General features: G+C 38.0%; 1 protein-coding gene across 2 annotated transcripts in view; it reads left to right on the forward strand.

The window, feature by feature from the left end:
• The first annotated feature begins 1299 nt into the window (after window positions 1–1299).
• DPH5 (diphthamide biosynthesis 5) overlaps window positions 1300–25267 on the forward strand; it is a 38020-nt gene continuing 14052 nt past the window's right edge. For both annotated transcript variants that reach the window (XR_013966699.1, XM_080801145.1), the window contains exons 1-4: window positions 1300–1420; window positions 1648–1805; window positions 8922–9046; window positions 18178–18286. Coding sequence is in view for 1 of the 2 variants with exons in the window: in XM_080801145.1 (XP_080657271.1) it covers window positions 1671–1805; window positions 8922–9046; window positions 18178–18286 (369 nt within the window). In the remaining variant the exon portion in view is untranslated. The remainder of the gene's footprint in view (window positions 1421–1647; window positions 1806–8921; window positions 9047–18177; window positions 18287–25267) is intronic.

Below are 25267 nucleotides of genomic sequence, written 5' to 3' on the forward strand. Positions count from 1 at the left end.
TATTTATGTATTCTTGATACAAGTCCTTTATCAAATATATACTTTGCAAATATTTTCTCCCCTTGTGTGTCTTCAACAGTGCCTTTTGAAGGACATATGTTTAATCTCACTGAACTTCAATTTCTCAATTGTTTCTTTCCTACATCATGCTTTGGGTGTTGCACCTGAGAAGTCTTTGCCCAAGTAAAATCACATGTATTTTTTCTCTACGAAGTTTTATGTTTCCCATTTACATCCATGATCCATTTTGAATTATTTTTTGTTTTTGGTATGAAGGATGGATGGATGTAATGATACTGGATAGACTCAGCCATGAAAACTGTACTAAATGAGAAGTGCCAAGGGTAGATGGAAACTAGGAAAAAACAAAATTAAGGCTTAAGAAACAGGCGCTGGGCAAAAAAAGACTCCAGGCATTGTCTGAAAAGTAGCAGGAAAATTCTGAATAATCAACACTGCCTACTAAGATAAACAATGGAAATTGTCTTTCTAACTTGGATGAGGTCACTAGTGACCTTACCAAGAACATTTACAGTCAAAACAAACCATTCCGATATCGGAACTACATCTAACCAACCACTTGATAGGAATTCCCCCTGTGGAAGCAACTGAAGTTTGAAATTCCTGAGCACTCTTAAATGTCACTTTTCTAGGCACAGGAGCATGGCGGGGGCGGGGGGAATGTCTGGGCTTCCCGACATTGAGGATGACTGAGGCATATCCCAGTCACACCCCTTGGGGCACTCCGGAATGAGGTCTTGGGGTTGGGGGCAAACCCCAAGCATCACCGCCCCGCTGGGAAATCAGGATCACACTGATGGCCAGATTTGCTAAACTGACACCTCACCAGGGAGGCAGCTGGTTAAACAACAGCAGAATGCAAAGGCGAGGTTGGAAATATCTGCACTCGGGCAAACCCGGGCAAATTAGAAAAGTCCCTCCCACCCGCCACCCATTCCTGTGACTGGAAGAGGAAAGGCGCACGGCGAGGGGCTGCGCGGCCAACCTCGGGGCCAGCTCCTCCCGGGCGAAGAGCTCCTGCACTTACCCTGTCCTAGGATGGGGGGTGTAAAGCCACGAGCTAAGGGGATCGCGGGTACTCCTCGTCCTTTAACAGAGGTCATGCTGGGGGGCTCTGGATGGACTCCCTTGGCCAACTGACCTCTCCCTCCCCGCCCCAGCAGCCGGAGGGTCACTTCTGGTCCAGTTCTCCCTAATCCCCGCCTCCCACCCCCCAGAGGCCGGCTTGCCCGCCCCACCAGCTAGTCGTAAAGTGCAGTAAAGGCGCCAGCGTTTTGCGGCACCGTAGGTGAGGCCGGCGGCGTGCGTGTTCCATCTGCGCGAATCTGCCCGTTCGGTAGCTGGTTTTTCGAAAAGGGTGCAGTTAGCAGTTTGGGGACCCAGCTACAGTTTTTAGAGGGTAATTGGCTGCTCTTACTTTGGTGTAACGAGAAAAAGGGGGATGGAGTTCTTTAAAAACACTCATTCCAATCCTTATTTAAGAGGCGTGAAGTAAGCTTCTCAGACCTCGCTTGTGACTTGCCGTTCCTTCTTGTGCTCTTGGTTTTCATTTTCATGTTCATCGCTAGATTTTACGTATCTTCCGTGTAGCTGACTCTTGTTTTTCTTGTTCACTTCGTCCTGCAGTCTTCGTCCCCCTGGACTTTGAAATGCTTTACTTGATCGGCTTGGGCCTGGGCGATGCCAAGGACATCACAGTCAAGGGCCTGGAAGTTGTAAGACGCTGCAGTCGAGTGTATCTAGAAGCCTATACTTCAATCCTGACTGTAGGGAAGGAAGTCCTGGTAGGTGGTTAAGGTTCTTCAATTCCTGGGAAGAAAGCTAACAGCTGATTTTCTTTACGCTAAGCTGAACCCAATTTTCAGGTCTACTTGTTTAAATCCTTTAAAACACATCCCTGCTCATTAAGGATCACAGGAATGGGAATAATGCAACAACGAGGTGACTTGGAAAATGAAAGGGTGCTTTGTCTTACTTTACAAGTCTAATTTTGTGGCTTTCTCTAATAAATAAGAAAGTTATTTTACACTCCTGGGGATAGTTATCAAAATCCCTTATTTCATGAGATAGTCAAATTTTTTTCTGAGTTGAGTGCTAATGAGGTACTGACATAGCCTTAATGAGTTGGTTATATATTCAGAAACCAAGCTGAAAGCTTCTCCCTTTGAAGTATTTCCATAGGGAATGGTAATCGCCTTTCTGTCAGTACCCTATCCAGAGAGGTCTTAACTTTAAGAAGACTGCCGGTAAGACTAATATACATAGTCTCCTATGAGACTCTCTCTCTATATATATATAGAGAGAGAGAGAGAGAGAGTGAGTGAGCCTGGAACTTAATAATTACCTTAGGATTTGTTAATGTATCATACATTTAGCTTGCTCTTGTTAAGGGCTCCACATTTTGGAGGAGGGGTTAAGTAGTTCAGGTTCATTGTCAAACTCCAAATAGAATGTAAATTAAGATGAAGAGAGTGATGGATATGTTATAGGAGGAGGGAGAGGATTTTAGCTGGTCTATCAAGGCTTCTGAACAAAAAGGTGACCTAGAGAATTTCAGGTATTCCATTCTCTCAGATTCACAAGCCCGGAGAATTCATGTCTCCCAAGTTACTTCAAAAATCTTAAGGAATTAAAGACTGCTACTTGAATTGGCCATGCACTGATGTGGAAGTTGTGTCTAATGGCCAGCTTTGATTTGTTGACTCTGATTTGTTGGGTTGGAACCAAAGTATCTCAGTTCAAGAAAATAAATATTCCTCTCTTACCAGTGATCAAGGAAAAGTAGAAAGAACTTAAATTCATCCAAGAGAATAGAGACAGACAATAAGTCAGCGTTTTTATAGAATAAGGTGTCACGGCATGGCATAGAGGAAAGTTGGACCTGACTTTAAGTCTTCTCTGTTACATGTTACCATGTCACCCTGGACAAGTCCTTTAGCTTTAGTTTTTTTACTTTGTGAAATGGGGATAATAATGCCTACCTCATAGGTTCTCAACGTAGTACCTGTAGTAGAAATGTTGAGAAATGGTAGTTGTTAATGGATACATTTCCAGATTTCTTTAAACCTCAGTAGCTTCATTTGTGAAAATGGAGACAATAACCAATTGGAGGGTTGTATAGGATTTTATTAAGATGATGTATTTGAAAGTGCTTTATAAACTTTAAGTGCTAACTAAATGGTGATTTTGGTTGCTATAATTTTTACAAGTTTTTTTTTCCCCCAAAATGTATTGTTGGGGCTGGGCCCAGCCTCACCTACAGGTAACTTATGTGAACTTTGTTAAGGTGCTGGACTGTCTGTTCTTCCACAATAATAAGTGCTAATATTTATAGAAGGCTTACTATGCACTGTTCTAAGTGTTTTACATGTAGAACAGGATTACTACTCTATAATTACTGCTCACATTTTATAGGCACAGAGAAACTTGCCCAAGGTCATACAGACAATAAGTGATAGAGACAGAATATAAGCCAAGACAGTCCTGAGTTGAGAAGCACCACTTTTAACATTTATACCATACAATGTCTGTCTATACTCCGGGATGGATAATAGCTTTACAAAATAATGATTTCAGAGAATGTCCCAAGAGAAGGTAGGATTCAAGCAAAATGCTTTGTGTATCACAAAGTTCCATTGGTCTGCTCTTCGTAACCTCCTCCAGGTCCTTAGTTCATGTTTTTCCCTGAGCAACTGGCTGTGCAACATCAGCCACCTTTAATGACTCTTTCTGGAATAAAGTAAGGTATAAATAAATTCATGCCTTATATTGCCTAATAAAATCTCAGAGCCACTTTCTCTTCAGTGACTTTATTTCCTTTCATTTCTACCTTTTTTTAAGAACAAATTGATTTTTAAAAATTGTTATGTGTTCATACCTATATATACAATCTGGTCTCAATAACTAGATAATTATTGTGTACCAGATAAAAAAGATTGGAAAAGTCTATTTTCCTCATGAATATGTGCTTGCTTTTATCAGTAATCACACAAAATAGTATTTTATAAGTGGCATACATGGATGTTGCTAAAGAAATCTTGAATTTTGGGCACCTGGGTGGCTAAGTTGGTTAAGCATCAGACTCTTGGTTTTAGCTCAGGTCATGATCTCATAAGTCCTGAGGTGGAGCCTCAGTCATGCTTTGCACTCCATGGAAAGTCTGCTTGAAGATTCTCTCCCTCTGCCCCCTCCCAGCCCTCCTGTGCTATATCTCTTTTTCTCTCAAATAAATAAATAAATCTTTATTTTTTATGTTTTTTTTTAAGATTTTATTTATTTGAGAGAGAGACTGAGCAAGAGAGAGCACAACCAGGGGAGGGGCAGAGGGAAAAGGAGGAGCAGACTCCCTGCTGAGCAGGGAGCCCCATGATGTGGAACTTAATCCCAGGACCCTAGGATTATGACCCAAGCCAAAGGCAGATGCTTAACTGACTGAGCCACCCAGGCGCCCTCAAATAATTAAGTAAATCTTTTTTTAAAAGTCTGTAATTTATCTTTTCTTACATTGAAAGCTATTGTTTTCAAATTGCCAAACAGGTAGTATTATTTACATGTTCTGTATTATTCAAAAGTTAATTAAACTAGAGACTGAATCCAGAAAAGAGGTTTAGTGTATACACTTTGAATTTTGGGGCACTTTCTGTGAATAAATTACAATTTTATGTGCCATTTGGTATAGTATACTTGTAGTGCCTTATACAAAGAGGCATAAGCTATGGTCTTTGTTCTCAGGTAGTTCATGATTCATCTGTATTATACTCAGGAAAACTTAATAATGGGAGATTTTTTTTTTTTTTAATTTTATTTATTTGTCAGAGAGAGAGTGGGAGAGAGAGCGAGCGAGCATAGGCAGAGGCAGAGGGAGAAGCAGGCTCCCTGCCAAGCAAGGAGCCGGATGTGGGACTCGATCCCAGGACGCCGGGACCACGACCTGAGCCGAAGGCAGCTGCCCAACCAACTGAGCCACCCAGGCGTCCCAATAATGGGAGATTTAAATACAATTCATGACAACAGTTGGAAGAAGAAACTATAAAATTATATTGCGGGGAAGAACTTACATGACCTTATTTAAGCCAGTGTTGTTTTCATGAATTGAATAGTAGAAGCTGTCTCAGATATTAAGTAATTACTAGTTATTAATTCCAATTGAAATACATATAAGAAGATCACTTTAGGTCATGGTGGTCAGAGAATACTATGGAAAAGATCGTATTTGAGCTGTCTCTTAAAATAATGCATCCCAGTCTTTTTGTTTTGTTTCTTTCATTTTCATGGTCTAGATAGAAAATGCTAATATTTATACAGCTCAGTAGGGTAAATAGATGAAGCTGCTTTGGTCAAAGGGGGCTAACCTTGGGGCTATAGCTATCATGCAGAAAGCAGAGGCGATCACTAAGCTCTGCCTGTCAGTTCCTCATTTGGTTTTTTGGTCTTTTGGCTGTTTTTTTTTTTTAGATTTTATTTATTTATTTGACAGAGATCATAAGTAGGCAGAGAGGCAGGCAGGGGGTGTGGGGAAGTAGGCTCTTTGCTGAGCAGAGAGCCTGATGTGGGGCTCGATCCCAGAACCCTCAGATCATGACCTGAGCTGAAGGCAGAGGCTTAACCCACTGAGCCACCCAGGCACCCCTGTCTTTTTTGTTTTTTTTTTTAAGTAGGCTCCACATCCAGTGTGGGGCTTGAACTGACAAGCCCCATGACTCTGAGATCAAGAGTTGCATGGTCTATCAATTGAGCCAGCCAGCCACCCCTGTGCCTAATCTGTAGTACATGTAAAGTTTTGCAGTCAACCAAGGTTCTGTGACTTTGGGCAATCACTTAACTCTGTGTTCTTTTTCTTATTTCTTAAACAGAGATAAAAATAGCGACTGTCTCTTAGATTGTGGTGAAGATTAAATGAATTCATATGCATAAGTTCTTAGAACTGTGCCTGACCCAGAGTGATCTAATGTAGATGTATTAAAATTTTGTTAGCATAGATAAGACTTGGTAAAGGGAAGAAAAAGAGATAGTTACTGTGGATAAGATTTGGTAAAGGGAAGAAAAAGAGTATTCCTTACTAAAGAAAAAATAATTGTGAGCAAAAGCATGGAGGAGATAAGCACAATAATTCGCTATACTTGTTCTTGGGCATCACAAAAATAACTTTCCTTTTCTTCCAGTTCCTCTTCCTCTTCCTTCCTCTGAAACCTTATTCCCGTCAATTATTCTTTCTTTGTTATGTTTGATATATATTAACATCCTTCTCCCCTCAGCTTGAGACCATATTCAGATTTTGTTCATTCTGAAATCTCTCCCCTTTTCAACATCTCTTCTCGGTAGTTATTATTGTTTCTGTCTCTTTATCCAAAGCCCTTTGAAGAAGCGGTATACGTTTCTTGTCCCCACTTGACTCATGTCTCAGACTCCTGCAAGTTTACTTCCATTCCTCTGAAATATTTCTGTTTGTTGAACAATTATTTAGTAGCTGAGAATGCCACAGGATAGTTTTCACTTCTTGTTTTACTTTTTCTGACATAGTTGATCACTATTTGAAACTGGCTTTCATGACATTACTTTCTCTTGGTTTTACTTGTACTTTTCCAGTTTTTTTCAGTCCCTTTCGTAAGCCCTTACTTATTTCTCTGTTCCTTCTTTCAGTGTTAGGGTGTTTGGGGTTTTCTTTGGGTTTTGTTTTCTTGTTTGGGTATCCTACTTCTAGCCTCTACTTTTCTATTTTTTTTAACTAGTTAATACCTTAAATGGCATAAAATTTAAAAGATACTAAATGGTATATACATTGAAAGATTTCAATCCTGGTTCCCCTTCCTGGAGGCAGTTATTGCTAATTGCTTATGTATCCTTCCAGAAATACCCAAAAGCAATTTTAATTTTGAATTTTTACCCTGTCCTCCTTATAAAACCTGCCACCCTAAAGCAGGAATGAATTTTGAGTTTTGCCTTGATTTTCATGAGGGGAGAAGATTAGGGGTGATACTGTACAAAAACTAATCAGTCATTGAATAATATATAAATATAAAATTATTGCCCTTTTTTAACCCCCCCCTTCCCTGACTCTTACTAGGTTCCATGCTCTTACAGCATTTAATGATGTGGTAGGTAACTCCCCACTAAACATTATAAGCCACAGGACAGGGGCCACATATGTCTTAATCACCACTGTTTCCCAACATCAGGCCTAGAATTCGGTGTGGAGGTTGCGCACAAGAAATGTTCTTCGAGTGAGTGAATGAATAAATAACCAGGTGGGTAAATTAAAAAGAATGTAATACCAGGTTTCTTACTGGTTGTGCTCTTTCTTTTCTTTTTAACCTCCCCACTCCCCAGGAGGATCTGTCATTTGGTTATACTGGAGTGTTTGGGTGTGTGTGCACAGGTGTGCATATATGGATAATTTTTTTTAAAATGTGTTTCAGTTAAATGATGAAATGTGTCTTAGGTAGGATAAGTGATAAATATGGAGAGATATATGATAGAAGTCTTGAGAGTGGGGTTTTTTGTTAAATCATTTATAAAATATTGATAGGATTTAGGATTACTGCTAGCATTAAGCTAGTAGCATGTGCCTTTTGATCTTAAATGTTTGTTCAGGAAAAAATAATCATTTCCGTCAATTTTCAGTAATCATATGTGTCTTCTTAGATATATGTGAATATAAATGTTCTACCACTAATAAGTTTTCTGGGCTCATGAAATTGAAGTAAGTTGTATACAAATTCATGATTAAGAAAAAATAACATGGTAAAAGTGAAAATAAGAATATTTTTCATCAAACATTGTTGTCATTGGGAACTTCTAGAGCATTATCTCTGAGAAGATATGCAGAAAAGGGGAAGGGATCTTTTTTCACATTTTAGGGACAGATTCTAGTTAAGTATTAGGCAATAATTATCAGAGTTGGTACTATGACCTTTATCTTCAAATGCTTAGTCATTTGTTTATTTACTCTTTTGCTTGACAGGTATTATTGAGTACAGCAATCCTTGTAATGTTTGACATCTGATATAATCCTTTTAACTCGAACAGACTTCTCAGCATGTAAGAAATAGTATTTGTCTATGCATTCACTTTTACTATATTTGAATTACATAATACTCCACAGGAAATCAGTTAATAAGATTCATGACCTTGCATAATCATTTGTAACCACTACCACATGACCATTAGCACACTAGTTCACTCTCTCTACTTACATGCTGCCACTCCAGTTAAGGTCAGCCTCCTGGGTTTATTTTCTAGAGTTGAACTTCGGGGGATTGGTTCACAAAGCACTTTATCCTAGAGCCTTCCTTTATAATTAGAATTTTTTTCTTTCCTATGCAAGTCTGCCTTTTTAGCAGGATCTGACAGTTTTAAATTAATCTTTCCTGCAATTATATAGCAATGTTTGCTGCTTTTGTAGGTAACTAAATCTTAATTTTCTGTTTTTTCTTACTGAATTTACCTTTTATTTTAGCCAGGGTCCTGTAGGTTTTCCTATGGAAAATTTAATAAAACCTAAATTACCATGTATGGTTATAATTATTATTTAACATATTCTGTATTATTCTATTTCTGAAATAAAGCTTATGCATGCTTGTTCTCTGTTCATTCTACAATGTTCTGCCTGATCTATTAGACTCAAATTTAGAGGTAAATTTAAAATGCAGAAAGCCTCAGATGTTAGGTCTGCCTCCTCTTGGGATATTAAGATAGCCCCAAAGACAGAGTTTAATTGCAACATGATATAGAGTGCTAGCTCACTGAGGAGTCCTATTCAATGATCTGTGTTTGGATGGTTGCCAAGATTTGTACCAGCCCCAGACAAAGATTGATAGCGCGTGTGTGTGTGTGTGTGTGTGTGTACGTGTGTTGAAATGGTCACCTGCTGTCTCACTTTGATATTGGACTTAAATCTGTAGGAAGAGTTTTATGGAAGAAAATTGATTCTTGCTGATAGAGAAGAAGTGGAACAAGAAGCTGATAATATTTTAAAGGATGCTGATATCAGTGATGTTGCATTCCTTGTGGTTGGTGATCCATTTGGGTAAGTCAAAGCAGGTATTTTGAGTTTTAATTTATTTGCTCTTTTAAAAAAAATCAGTAAGAATTACTCTGTTATATTTAAAACCTTTTACTTGCCAGGTCCTAATAAAGGACTAGGTTTAACTAGGTTCTAAAATTTCATTAACTTTAATTATCTTTTAGCTTAATGAAGAAAATCTGCTTGATAAGGATGTCATCATATGTATCACTTACATTGGTTAGTTAGTGTCAGTTCTAAAGTTTGTATCATTGTTCCTGCTATTCTTTTAGAAGGTAACTTAGGGCATCAAATAACTTAAGTACTAAATCATTATTAGTAAGTGTATTATATTATCAAGAGTCATACGTACCATTTATTTTGCAGGTAAATCACAAACATCTTCTACTTCTTTTTTCTTAGGCTTCCCCCCCCCCCTTTTTTTTTATCACCTCATATTTAGCAGTATTGTCACTTGCCTTGAATTTAAAGTCTGTCCAGCTTCAAATTTCAATTTCTTATATCTGTTGGGAGCTCTTTTCTTTCCCGTTACTAAAAAGATGGGTTTCTACTTGTCTAGTTAAGCATCATCAATCTCTAATGTCAAGCCAAACAGAGGAGTTCTTTGTTTCCAGCTGGTGACCCAAGATTTATGTCACAGATTTAAGGAACATAAGGACAATTAAATCACTATGAATTCGCCACCAAGGATGTTTTTCAAAAGAATGGAGTTACATGTGCATGTGTCTGTCAAAAAAAAGTAATTTACATCAATGTGGTGTGCCAGAGATTGTGTTTCATTATTTTTTTCTTTAATTTTTTTATTTTTTTATAAACATATAATGTATTTTTAGCCCCAGGGGTACAGGTCTGTGAATCGCCAGGTTTACACACTTCACAGCACTCACCGCCCCCCCCGCCAATGTCCATAACCCCACCACCCTCTCCCGACCCCTCCTCCCTGTGTTTCATTATTATACTTGGTTGCAAATGACATTGTGCAATCACATATTTTAAAATGCCCAAATTGTTTTAGCCTCTGACATTGTTTTCTGTAAAAGTAAGTCTTCCTCCAAATTAGCAGTACCTGTTTTCCTTTTTTTTTTTTTCAAGATTTTTATTTATTTATTTGACAGAGAGAGGAAGAAAGAGAACACAAGCAGGGAGAGCAACAAGCAGAGGGAGAAGGAGAAGCAGGCTCCCCACTGAGCATACAGCCCAGTGTGGGGCTCCATCCTAGAGCCCTGGGATCATGACCTGAGCTGAAGTCAGATGCTTAACCCACTGAGCCACCCAGGAGTGCTTTTTTCTTTTTTTTTTTTAAGCCATAAAATAGTAAAAGGTAATGAAAAAACCTATATATTAAGTGTTTTGAAACTCTTTTAGGATTTTCTTATTGTACTGGATTCTGGCCAACATCCCATATATATATTTTTTTTTTCCAAAGATTTTTTATTTACGTATTTGACAGAGAGAGAGATCACAAGTAGGCAGAAAGGCAGGCGGCGGGGGGGGGGGGGGGAAGCAGACTCCCCACGGAGCAGAGAGCCCCGATGAGGGGCTCAATCCCAGGACCCTGAGATCATGACCTGAGCTGAAGGCAGAGGCTTAACCCACTAAGCCACCCAGGTGCCCCCAAAATCCCATATTTTTTATAGTGACACCTTCTGGAATCCCCAAACTTCCTTACTTGATGGTATATCACAATTCTTACAGTTGCCTAGAAGAGTGATGTCAGAGTCAACTTTTGACTTTCATGGCATCCAGTCACTGACAAAGTCCAGACTGGTGCCAGCCCACAAACTTTCTAGTCCATGATGAGAACTTCAAAAATTGAGAGTAAGCATTTAGAAATTTTATAGCATTTTTTTTAAAGATTTTATTTATTTATTTGACAGAGATCACAGGTAGGCAGAGAAGGGGGAAGGGGAGCAGGCTTCCTGCTGAGCAGAGAGCCAGATGCGGGGCTTGATCCCAGGACCCTGAGATCATGAGCTGAGCTGAAGGCAGAGGCTTAACCCGCTGAGCCATCCAGGCACCCTATAGTGGTTTTTAAAAGTAATTTTGGGGCGCCTGGGTGGCTCAGTGGGTTAAAGCCTCTGCCTTCGGCTCAGGTCATGATCCCAGGGTCCTGGGATCGAGCCCCGCATCGGGCTCTCTGCTCAGCGGGGAGCCTGCTTCCTCCTTCCTCTCTCTCTTCCTGCCTCTCTGACTACTTGTGATCTCTGTCTGTCAAATAAATAAATAAAATCTTTTAAAAAAAAAAAGTAATTTTGTCTCTGCTATATCTCATAATATAAGTTTCGAGCTTATATTTTATTTTTTTTTAAGATTTTTTTTATTCATTTGACAGACAGAGATCACAAGTAGGCAGAGAGGCAGGCAGAGAGAGAGGAAGGGAGGCAGGCTCCCTGCTGAGCAGAGAGCCCGATGTGGGGTTCGATCCCAGGACCCTGAGATCATGACCTGAGCCGAAGGCAGAGGCTTTAACCCACTGAGCCACCCAGGTGCCCCATATTTTATTTTTCTAATCACTAATTTTGATTGCATTTTACAGAACTATTTTTCCATGACAGTTTAGAACTTAGAAAGCATTAGCTTTTCACTAGTATGAGAAGCACTGCTTTGGAGTTTCGTTTTTTTTTTTTTTTTTTTTTTTTTTCTTAAAATTATTGGTTTGTTATATAATAAGGGATATGATAAAGGCTATAGAGGAACAACCAGATGAAGAGGTACATGAAGAGAGAAGAGTCCCAAGCATGGGAGCTTCTGTCCTGGAGTTGAAATGGACCATCCTCCTGGCACATAGATGTGTTCACCAACCCAGATGCTCTTTGAGTGCCATAGTTCAAGGATTTTTATGGAGGCTTCATCATGTAGGCATGACTAATTATTAACTCAATTTCCAGCCCCAATATTTATATCATTTTATTCCCAGTTCAATACAGTAGTGTATTGCCTGGTCCCGATATAGACCCTTAACTCATTACCCATGTTGTGGTTAAATTTATATTTGTGAAACCACAATTTGGAAATCTTATTTGAGCTCAAAATGAGAGTTACTAGCTCCATCCATTGGCCAGATATGAAAAATACTGTCCAACCTTCCCTTCTACTTATCCTTCTTGTCCTAAAGCCCACACTCATGCCAACCAGCTTCCCTTCCTTGATCATCTGCTTTCTCATTCTATACATCTGTTCAAACTCTTTACTTCATCTATAGTGCCCTTTGCTATATATCTGATTGTCAGAAGTCCAGCCATCTTTTGAAGCCTAACTCAAATATCACATTCTCAGTGATGCAGTCATTACCTGGATCAGAAGTTATATCTCTTCCTAACTGCTGACACTTCATTCATGTGTTTTCATACATTGCTTCACAATGTATTTTTTTTTTTATAAATGTGTACATCTACTCTTTAGGTTTGTAGGCTGTCCTTCACACTTGTATCTCCCTAGCTTACTTTACAATATAGTAGATATCAATTAAATAATAAGGGAAAGAGTTGTTTAATATTTTGCTTGGGGGTCACAAGAGAAGACCAGGCATATCTTGGACTGACATTGTCTATTCAACAAATATCTTTGAAACATCTATCTCATGGCAGGCACTCTGACGTGCTGGATGTATGTTAGATGATAAAACATGGGGTTTATAGTTTAGTAGAGGAGGTCAACATCAGTCAAAGAGGAAATAACAAATTTAAAATTTTGGTAGGCCTGTAAGGGAAAAAATAAGGACTAACAGGAATAGGCTAATTTGTATGGGGTCATATGGGAAATCCTTTTTGTTGGGGTAATTTAAGTAGGTATCTGAAAAATAAAAGGCATAGCAGAAAGGAAGAGCACTATAAGCAGGGGGAACTACAAGATTGTATTTGAGGATCTGGAAGAGCACAGGGAGTGGGGCTGGGAGAGGGAATGAGGAGTTCCAGAGGTAGGTGGGACCCAGATCATGGAAGACCTTGGAGGGGGTAGGAATTTTGCTTGAAGTACTCTGGTAGGGACACCTGGGTGGCTCCAGTGGGTTAAGTGTCTGCATTTGGCTCTGGTCATGACCCCTGGGTCCTGAGATCAAGTCCTGCATCGGGCTCCTTGCTCGGGGGGAGCCTGCTTCTCCCTCTGCCTGCCCCTCTTTCTGCTTATGTGCGTGCACTCTGCAAATAAATAAAATCTTTAAAAAAAAAAAAAAAAGATGAAGTACTCTGGTCAACCTTTGAAGGATTTTAAGCAGGAAAGAATCACAATCTGATTGACATTCTTAAATGATCACTCTGACTGCTTTCACTGAGTGCTTTTTAGGGAGGCAGGGTGGCTTTGGTAGAGGAGAGAAAAAGGCTAAGTGGAAAAGTTGAGAAGGAAGGATGCCAATGTGTATGTAATAGGTGAGGAAGAGGAAAGAAGCAAGTTTTCCAGAATTCCAGCTTTAGGAACTGAGTAGTTGATGGTGCCAGTTCTTGAAATGATGAAAACTTGTAGGGAAAATAATTGCAGAAGACAAGAATTGGTTCTGGAAATGTTTTGAATTCGAGATGTCTTGCAGACAATTTGATATCTGCTGCTAGAGCTCAAGGGAGGCGTTACCCGGGATATGTGGTTTTTGAAGTTCTGAGTATATATCAGGGGAGAGGGAGAGATACGGTGTTTAAAGCCAGAGAAATGAAGGAAATCAGTAGGAAAGAACAAAGGGAAGAGAAGGTGATCAGTCCTTAGGAGACTTGCATTTTGTGGTCTGTCAAGAGCCAGAGGAGGAAGAAAATCAAGAGAATGTGTTATCACAGAAGCCAAGAAAAGAGAAGACTTTAGAGAGGAAGGAGTGGTTAACTCTGATATACTGCTGAAAGGTTGGGTCAAGGATGAGGATAGAAAAGTGTAGATTTAAAGGCATAGAGTTTGGAGTTTTTCACTGGTGGCTTTATGGGGGAGTTGGTGCTTGAGCTGGGTCTGGGTAGAATTCTGTAGGTGGAAATTGTAGAGGAGGTCAGTGGGGTGGGAGGGGGAAGGGAAAATTCCACATAAATGAAGAATTGAGGCCTACCAGAAGTGCCTCAGTGATGTTACTACCCTGCTCCAAAACCTTAAGTGACTTTCCATGCCCTAAATCTTTTAACAGTCTATCTCCTTTCTCCTTTGGCTACTCTTCTTTTTAAATATGTTAGAGCCCAGTTTACTTTTTTGCCATTTCATAAATGTTTTTGCAGTATTCATCCTCCGTGTCTCTGCTCTACTTTTTTCTTAAAATAGACTTTTCTTACCAGTTTGTTTCTTTTATTCCCAATTTCATTGAGATTTAATTGACATACAGCACTGTGTAAGTTTAAGGTACACAACAAAATGATTTGACTTACGTATATTGCAAAATGATTACCTCAGTAAGTTTATGACTTATAACATCCATCATACAAAAAAAAGAAAGAGGGGTGCCTGGGTGGCTCAGTGGGTTAAAGCCTCTGCCTTCGGCTCAGGTCATGATCCCAGGACCCTGGGATAGAGCCCCGCATCATCGGGCTCTCTGCTCAGCAGGGAGCCTGCCTCCCTTCCTCTCTCTGCCTGCCTCTCTGCCTACTTGTGATCTGTCAAATAAATAAACAAAATTTAAAAAAAAAAAAAAGAAAGAAAAAACCTATTTTTTTTCTTGTCATGAGCAATCTTAGGATCTACTCTTTTAACAACTTTCAAGTATACCATACAACAATGTTAACTCTAATCCTCCCCAGTTTCTACTCAGTAAAATAGATTAAGACCCTGTTCAGATGCTACCTCTTCCATAAATCCTCCATTATTTATTCAGAAGTGAGTGCCTTTTCTTTCTTTTCTTTTCTTTTTTTTTAAACTCCTAGGCAATTAATTTGCTCTATGTCATTGACTAATCATGTAAAATCTTATATTCAGAGTTGTGTAGTAATTATTGTCCTACAATTATTTTTCATTTACTCACTGGATTACTATTGAGAAACAGTTGTTGGGATATAGTACTTGGGAGACGGTATGGTAGGGAATATGTACATTTTAATTGAGCTGGGAATTATGATTTGTATGCCTTAAATGGATAAACCAGGAAAAGAATACAGAATGCAGCAAAGCACTGAAATTCTTCCTTACATATAACAATAAAAAATTATTTGTTTACTTTTAATCCCCTTTCCACGTATCTGAATAAAAAGTATAAGAAGAAGAGAAAATTACTTAAATTCCTTTTTCTCATATTTTTTAAATTGTAGTTTATATAACATAATATTTACCATTTTAGTCCTTTTTAAGTGTGCAATTCAGTGGCATTAGGTAGTGTAACCATCATCATTATCCACTCTTAAATTCCTGAAGAAGGTAATTGAAAGTCAGTTAAGTCAGTTGATGTAGTTCTTTTTCCCTTTTGTCCAGGTTATTGATAGAAATGTGGACATTAATCACATAAAGAATATAAATGACTTTTTAAAAAAACAGTACATCAATAGATCCAACCCAGTCATATGAGAGATGACTGTCTTAAGCTTACTATCCCCATAAAGAATAGTTGAACAGGATCATCATGATCATCATGATCATCATGAATCAAATTTTAATGATAATTCCGTTTTGTTATTCCATTCCTTATTTTAATATGCTCTGTAACAGGCTGGGTGGCTCAGTCGTTAAGCATCTGCCTTCAGCTCAGGTCATGATCCCAGGGTCCTGGGATCAAGCCCCACATTGGGCTCCCTGCTCAGCGGGAAGCCTGCTTCTCCCTCTCCCATTCCCCCTGCTTGTGTTCCCTCTCTTGCTGTATCTCTTTCTGTCAAATAATAATTTTTTTAAATGCTCTGTAACTATATGTATTTTATAGTCATTGAACACATGATTTTTTTATCCATAATGTTGTGTACCTTTTCCTTCATGGCATACACATTCATAAAAACATCTTTATTCACTTGTCTTTGTGCTTTTATGTAGGTGATTTGATTGTTTCCATTCCATGTAATGAAGTTGAACACTACTTGGCATCTAGTAATTATCCAGTAAATGTCAACATTATTACTATTAGTCCATTTATTTCTCCAGTATAAGTAAAGCTTCTGTGTTTGGATTAATATATATGATCCTTTTCCCCTCCTTCCATTCTCCCTTCCCCACATTTTGGATTTTTTTTTTTCTCCAAAATCAGTTTATAATACCCAGAAAGTCAGAAGTTTTGAATATGGGTATTTTCAAGCATATATTGTTTAATTACTTTTCAAAAAAGGACTATACCAGGGTGCCTGGGTGACTCAGTTGGTTAAACATCTGACTTCAGCTCAGGTCATGATCTCAGGGTCCCAGGATCAAGCCCTGAATTGGACTGCATGCTCAGCAGGGACTCTGTCCCATTCCCTCTGCTCCGCCCCACCCCTCTCTGTCTCTCAAATAAATGAACAAAATCTTTAAAAAAAAAAAAAAAAAAAAGGACTGTACCAATTTTAGTGCTTCTGGTGGTTTGTGAGAACATCACTTTTACCATATTATTGCAAATACTAGTGAATTTTCAGATCATAAGCTGTAGTGCTGTCAAATAAGACAATACTTTATCTATAAACTAATGTTATTATAAGATAAAGTTTGTTTATTTTTAAGTGGGCTCTACTCTGGGCCTGTATACACACACACATACACAAACACACACGATTTTGACTAAAGCCACGTGCCCAGAAATAGTAATAAGTCTGTCTTTACACACATGTACTTTTCCAGTCACCATAACTGAAACGTTTTCATGAGGCTGGACTAGAGGGAATGCCCAGTATAATGGTGTAAGCCTGTGTTTCAAACCAATTTTTTCTTTTCATGAAGCAATATAATTTGGGTAATCCTGGTGATAAAATACCAGTTTTTCATAGCAGAAATCTGAGGGGCTTACTTAATCACATTTATGGCAGCTTCACAAAATCAAATCACTTCGCCAGGTCATTAAATCTCCATAGTACACCAACCACATCTGGTCGTTTTAAATGAAGTTGTGATAAAGAGAGGTACAATTTTAAACCAGGTTTTCTTTCTGCTCATCTATTCAGATAACTCAGCAAGTAACTAATTCAGTTTTCCTTAATCTTAATGTTAAGTAGTAAAAGTCTGAAGATGATATTAAAAACATTCTTTATAACTGGCATTTATATTATTTTTTAAAAGCTTACTCTAAATCAAATTAATGATTGTTTTTCATACTAGTTTTTATTTTATGTGTGATTAAAAACAGACTTCCCTGGTGGGCGTTTGCTAATCTGTTCCTGACTGCCTCATGGGGTGAGAGCCCTTGATCTTCCTACTTGGTATGCATTGACCAGTTGACAGGTTCTGGTGGTTTGTATGTAGTTTCTCAAACATGCTAATGTTGTTTTCCCCAGCAGGGCCTGGAGTTTTCATCAAGGGGAAAAGCCTTTAATAATGCAGTTCTAAATTGATGTGGGGTTACATTTCACAGTATCCATATTTATATTAATGTATATTCTCTCTCCTCACAGTCTATCTAATTATAACCATTAGATTTATCTCAAAAAAGGAAAGGCAACAGGCAGGATACGCACACATGTACACATGCACACGCACTAATTATATATACAATAACCAGACTGAAAACAGTTATAAATAAAATCACTGCTAGACAGATGTAAAGTCCAACTACGATTATATCAGATGGAACCCTAATATAAAGGCAAAGAATGACAGACTACAGAAATGTTCTGTACCATCTCCCTTGTTGTATTTCAAAACACAAAAGAGAAAACTTCAAAATAGAGTAGAAATCAAAGAGTAGGTCTAATTGTGCCATAATTTAGAACTCAGAGCAATCGTTTTAGGAGTTTAAAGGGGACCTAAAGCTAAGAAGTTTGAGGATTGTTGCTCAGTTCAGTTGCTGAGCTTACATTCCACAGATGTCTTTGCAGGTATTAACGGGACAAAAGAGCATGTGAAACTTCCCTTTCTCTATAGCTGCCAAGGCTGCTTTAGGAGTGTAACAAGTGCAGTTCAGCTTTATAATGGGCATGTGGAGACTTAACACTTTTCTTGTCAGAAAGCCCGAAAACTGAGGAAAAGCAGCCCCCATAACCCTTTGATCGACCAGAACTCATGAAATACTACACTTTTACCATCTTAAAAAGTCAGTATTGGTTACTTTCATCCAACTTGATCTTTTCTCACTACAGGGCTACCACACACAGCGATCTTATTCTGAGAGCAACAAAACTGGGAATCTCCTACCGAGTTATTCACAATGCTTCCATAATGAATGCTGTAGGCTGCTGTGGTTTACAGGTAATACTACAAAGAAGGTGTTTTTTTAATGGTAGTTAGCAAAAATGTTTTGGAAAACTATAAACTGCAGATAGATTTTACATATCATGAATTTTAAGATGTTATTATTTTATATAATACATTAGTGGGTACAAAATTTTTTAATACTGAATTTTTTATACTTTTTTCCTATAACTTAGATCTTTTTTCTCCTGATTGGAATGGACCACTGAAATTTAGCTGCAGAAAAATTTTAATCTTATATCCAACTTCTGCATACAAAAACAGGGAAATTTAATCTAATTAAATTGGCTAAGTTTTCCTAAAACCTTTTCATATTCTTCCAAATAACTTATTCTACATTTCTGAAGCATGTATTATAACACAGTTGTTATTTTCTGTGCCGGCAACAGCATTGTGACACAGCATTTCTTAAAAGAATCTGTAGGAGAACCAAAAGCCAGTCATATTAGGCTTTTAAACCACCTTTGTAATTATTGCTATGTGATGTTGGTTAATTTTAATCCAACAGTCTTGATTCCAGGGGGCTGAAAAAGTTTCCAGGGTTTTCTTCCAAGCTGCTGATACTTGTTTTCCAAGTTTGATATTTGTGTTCTGATGTTGGTCTATATATGATCTGTGACAACTCTGACTGTTCATGGCCAACACTGGTTTTAATTGCTTGTTGGACACCTTCCTATTTCAGATGTATCATAATAGAAAAAAAATGTGCATCCTAGAATCTGTGAAATGAGGTATTCCCCAATATGTCTTCCTGGAATGCATAATTTAAAATAGATATTTACAGCAAGAAGATACATTAGCATCGGACACCAGTGCTGTCTCTACAGTTTTAGAGGTTTCTGTATTTTCTGCGTTACCTAGGAAGAGTATCTCAATTTAATTGACATCCTGGCCAGTCATCTCAGAAATACTGCCTTTGGTTCTGAAGAATCAGAGAAAAGGTATAAATGATTCGCCTTTTAGTATTCATCACTTGCTCTTAGTTATTACATTGAAATTGGCAAAAAATTTTGCTATCTCTTTTTTCTTCTGATAAAATGCATACTTTAAAAAACCTTGCCAATTCAAGTCTGCTTTACACTTTAAAGCCCTTCTGAACATTTCTGTATTGGAGTAAGTAAATGGAGTTTCTTGATTCTCAGTCTAGTATTCTTTTTTGTAGACAGTGTACTTTTCAAGAACTGATGGTTGCCATGAAAAAGTAAAAAAAGGAATGAATTAATCTTGTGATAGACAAAGGTATATAATAATCTTTAAGCTAATGGGGTATATATATTTTTTCATATTGGTTTTATTTTTATTTCTGGTAGGAAAAGTTAACCTAGCCCATTTCCATCATATTTTGGTCTAAATTATCATAACTTATCATTTAGAGGCATTTGCTTCTTCTTAAGTGTAACATTTTTAAAAAGATCCTTGTCTTCATCATGTGTATATCTATCATTCAGACTGGCAAGAACTAAACTAGGGTGAACCTGTCCTGATTCTCTAGACTGGTAGAGGGGTGCATTGTTATTGTTCTCGTGTTTAAAATAGATGAAGGTATTTGAGAGGAAGTATATTGTGAGAATTGGCAGTCTCCATATAAACCCTTAAGATCCTATCCACATGGTACATAGATTTTTTTTTTCTTTTTTTTTTAAATTTAGCTTTCTGGGCGTCTGGGTGGCTCAGTGGGTTAAGCCTCTGCCTTCGGCTCAGGTCATGATCTCAGGGTCCTGGCATGGAGACCTGTATCGGGCTCTCTACTCAGCAGGGAGCCTGCTCCTCCGCCCCCTGCCCCCACCTGCTGCTCTGCCTATTTGTGATCTCTCTCTCTGTCAAATTAATAAAACCTTCAAAAAAAAAAATTTAGCTTCCTGTCAGTCTCATATAGGATTTTTCTAGGCAGCCACAAAGCATTGTTTCCCCATCTGGGTTCTATTCTCTAATCTGGGTATGAAAATGACTTACTACTTATGTGAAAAACAGGAAGTACCTTTTTAGGTTTTGTCTTACGTATTTGATAAAATCACTATGAAAGTATATTTTTTGTACCACCCAAGTTATTTATATTCCAGGAGAAAGAGGTAATTATTGATACCTTTTATAGAGTCTTCTAAGATAAAATGCATTAAAAATACAGTCATCATATTCATGGCACTTTTAAATTTTTAAAACAAATGTATGGATACCCAGCATAATACATAAACTTTGCCAAAGTCCCCTTCCTTATAATGGCTGCTCTTTTTCTCTTCAGTATTTGGATCGGCATTCATGGGAAAAACAATAACCTACATCAGTGGTTCTCAGATTTTAGTATTCATCAGAATTACTTAGAGAGTTTATAAAAGAGATGGCTGGCCTTCCCCTCAGATTTTCAGATATAGTAGATCTGGGGTGGTAGCTTGAGAATTTGGGTTGTTAGCAAATTCTTGGGTGATGCTGAAGCTGCTAGTATAGGTACCCACTTTGAGAACCACCAACCTAGACAGATAAACAATTTCTTAGAAAGTTAAATAACTGTACTTTTTTTTAACATGGCAGAACTGGAAAAGTAGACTATAGTTCGCAGAAATACACTTGCTAAATGTAGAATATATTACCTTGCCATGTTCTCTTTCTCAATTTTTTAAAAGGGAAGTGGGCACCACTTTCGAAAGACATTCTGTCATCTCTGTGAACACTTTCCCATGAGTTATTGGGAAAACAGCCATCAAGTTACTGAACAGAAGTGCTATTTTGGGTGCTGTGACAGACCTAAACAGTACATGCTTTGCAACATTTTTTTAAAGATTTTATTTATTTATTTGAGACAGAGAGAGAGTGAGCATGAGCAGGGGTGAGGGGGTGCAGAAGAAGAGGGAGAAGCAGACTCCCCACTGAGCAGGGATCCCAATGCAGGGCTCGATTCCAAGACTCTGAGATCATGACTTGAACTGAAGGCAGATGCTTAACCGACTGAGGCATCCAGGCATCCTGCAATATTTTTATATTAGGTTAAAGAGTAGTAGTTTGAAATTCCTAACCTGGAAATTGGCACAGCTTTTTTAAAAACTTATCAATTTGTTAGCCTTTCTGAATTAAATTTATCAGTTTGTTAGCCCTTCTGAATTATCTTACTGTTGTTTTCTAAAGCAGCATAGAGAGCTCAGAATTTACTGTTGAATATTTTTCATTCATTTTATAGTTTATTAAACTAGCAAAAGACTCCTTATAATCAGTATTAATGAAGGTAAGTAGTTGCATAGACTAACGCTTCTAAACACACAAAACCAATTGATACGCATCGTTATAGGCATGCCGTAAAATAGAATTTTTTATTGCAAACCCCATATTCCTGTGAAAATTTTCCTTGTTAAATGGAATGTATATTAGTGACTGCCAAGTTAGACATCATTAAGAGGAATAGTGATCCATGTATTCAACAATATTGTTTGCCTACTTACTGTTTTCCTATTGAGTGCCTTTGGATAAACTGATAAACCTGTCCAGGAAGGTCCCTGCTCTCAAAGAGCTTATATTCTAGCAGGAAGGAAAGGCAGTAACAGTAACAAGAGATAAATGTCAGGTAGTGGGAAGTATAAGCAATTCACATACACTGATAGATGTTAGAGAGTTGGCTTCACTGTTGTAGTTGGATGGTCAGGGGAGGTCTCACTAAGGTGGTGTTATTTAAGATTAGATAAGAATCAAGAAAAAACTAGCATATTCTAGTCACAGGGAATGGTTTATGCAAAGACTCTAAAGATGGAAATGACCTTGGCTCCTCCAAGGAACCAAAGAAAGGCTTGTTAGAGGCTAGTAGGCAGGAAAAAAGCAATCTAAGGTCAAATGGATAGGTAGATAGGCTCTCTAATCCAATGTCAAGCATTTGAATTTTATTCTTACTGAATTGATCGTGTAGAAAAGTATGATTAGGTTTAATTTACTTCCAGACACTGAAGTCTCTCCTTTTGTCTTACGAAGAATTAGTAGTCCTATCACAGATATTAAGTACATGTATGTTAAGTGAAAGAAGCATGACACAGGAGACCATATGTTGTAGGACTTTGTTTATATGAAATGTCCAGAGAAAGCAAATTTATGAAGACAGTAATTAGTCCTTGGCTGGGGCTGGAGGTGAGAACAGATATTACTTATTAATTGGACATAAAGGATCTGATTGGAGTGATAAAAATTTTCTAAAACTACGTGTGGTAGTGGTTGCACCATTTGGTAAATGTACTAAAAATCATTGGATGTGCACTTAAAATGGGTGAATGTTGAGGTATATAAATTATATCAATAAAGTGGTTTAAAAAATGAATTACAAGAGATTTGCTAGATGAACAATAAGGAAAATACATTCCCAGCAGAGAGAAATGTTCAGTTAAAGAAGAGAGTCATGGAAGCACTTTGGGGAATCTGCAAAGTATTACAGAAACACACACACACCCCAGGGAATACATACATATGTACCACAGACCCTTGGCTCCCTAGAGATTAGTTAACGCAAGATTGCAAATATATATGTTGGATAAAAACTGACTATATATTGGATAGAAATGGCAAAGGAAAGGTAGTAAGGGAAAGGTTTAGAGTTTAACTGCAAATTAAAAGGTCTTAGTTTTGCTCAGGCCAAAAAAAAAAGGGTCTTGCTTTTGCTCAAGCAGTAACTAAGGAGTCTAAATTTTTCTGGATCTGGATAGTCAGGTTTCCTAACTAAGATAGTGAGATGGGGATGGGTAGGAATGCCAGGCAAGATCAGAGGTTTTCGGGGCGCCTGGGTGGCTCAGTTAGTTAAGCCGCTGCCTTCGGCTCAGGTCATGATCTCAGGGTCCTGGGATCGAGCCCTGCATCGGGCTCTCTGCTCAGCGGGGAGCCTGCTCCCGCCTCTCTCTCTGCCTGCCTCTCTGCCTGCTTGTGCTCTCTGTCTCTCTCTCTGTCAAATAAATAAATAAAATCTTTAAAAAAAAAAAAAAAGATCAGTGGTTTTCATAGTGTACCACTATCTATGAAGATGCTTCAGCAGTTCTGCAGAAAATGAAGTACTTGTGACCAAATAGCAAAAAATAAATCCCCGGGAGCCCAATCTTTATCTTTACCCCTATTGATGTTCTGTTTAAGAATTTATTTGGAGGGGCACCTTGGTGGCTCAGTCCTTAAGTGGTGCCTTTGGCTCAGGTCATGATCCCGGGTGCTGGGATCAAGCCCCATGTCCAGCTTCCAGCTTGGCAGGAAGCCTGCTTCCCCCTCTCCAACTCCTCCGGTTTGTGTTCCCTCTCTTGCTGTTTCTCTCTCTGTAAAATAAATAAAATCTTTAAAAAAAAATTTATTTGGAAAAAAGATCTGGCACTAAAAAGTATGAAGAATACTAAACTGCATAAACTTTAATGTCCTCTAGATTTAGAAGGACAGCTAGCCTGTTTTCTAACTTGAGGCAAAGTTACCTTGACCAAGATACATTAGATACTTAAATTTTCATTAAGTATATCTTTGGATTTTTTACAATTTAAGTTTTAGTTTTAAACACGTGTAATTTAAAATCATGTTCTTTGAAATTCCTAAATAACAGATATTTCTAACACTTGTGTAATTTGTATTTTGAGGATTTCTCTAGTCAAAAAAAATCCACCTATTTGTGAAGAGCCAGGCAAGTTGGTTGTATTTAGGCATTCCCAATAATGAAAAATTGGGGTTTTTTGTCAGTATACAAAAGGCAAGAACAAAGTTCTTTTCTCAAATTCTTCAAGTTAAGCATTTAGCACCCTAATCATGCAGAATCAGAATTGCTTTCATTTACCATGATTTCTTCTTTAGAAAAATTGTTTTAAAAAGTAACTTTGTTTTCCTTGATAATAAGTGTCATATATACTCATAGAAAATTGGGAAAATGCAGTAAGTATAAAGACGAACATGCAAGCAAGCATCTATAGTCCTACTACCTGGAAGTAACCAAAGTTAGTTCCTAGTTTGGTATGTTATTTTTTAGTCTTCAACTCTTTCTGGTATACATTGACCTAAAGGTGACAAGCCGAATAAAGCAGAAATGACAAATTCTAGCATATTTTCATTGTGCAGTATTTATCATTTCTTGTTATCATTTGTGTGATAGAACAGATTCTTTTTATAAAATGTGGTGTCTAAAAATGTGTTGGGGCACCTGGGTGGCTCAGTGGGTTAAAGCCTCTGCTTTCGGCTCAGGTCATGATCCCAGGGTCCTGGGATCAAGCCCCACATCGGGCTCTCTGCTCAGCAGGGAGCCTGCTTCCCTTCCTCTCTCTCTCTGCCTGCCTCTCTGCCTGCTTGTGATCTCTGTCTGTCAAATAAATAAATAAAATCTTAAAAAAAAAGATGTGGAGACTAAAATGTGGTCACTAAAATTGTGTTTGAGACGTTTTAAAGAATAGATAAATGATACAGTTCAGTGAAACCAGGTAGCAATGATTTCTGCATAAAAACTGCATTATCAGTTGTGGCTGACTTCAGGGAAAGGTTGTATAATTTTCTCATTATGAAATGCTTCCACTTTCTCTGTTGTGTGAGTGACCTTAATTATTGCCATATGTTCCTCTGTTTATATAATACATTTCTACTTTGGGAAAAATGTATATTACTTTTAAAAAGTAACAACTCATTTCCTTCCTTTTTTTTATAATACAACACTCACTGTGATAAACAGCATTGTTTTGGCCTTGTAATAGTTCTTGCTGGTAGTTTTCAAAAGCATTGACTTGATTTCATTGTCCAGGAACTGATGTAGAAATGATAAAGCCTAACCTAGTCCAGAGAACATTAAACTAGGTAATGAGATACACGTACTACGTTACTAAATAACCTTAGAAGAACTCATCTAAGTAAGCTCCCTGTTCTTTTAGTCACCTCGGAAATATTTTGACCACCTGCTGAATCATGGGTATATTAAAAATGTTTTTTCTTTCCATTTCCACTCTGTTTTGTTTTTTGTTTTTTAGATTTTATTCATTTGAGAGTGTGTGTGTGCGCGCGTGCATGAGT

This window comes from Martes martes, assembly GCF_963455335.1.
Source record: "Martes martes genome assembly, chromosome: 4".
In the NCBI taxonomy this organism is placed as follows: Eukaryota; Metazoa; Chordata; class Mammalia; order Carnivora; family Mustelidae; genus Martes; species Martes martes.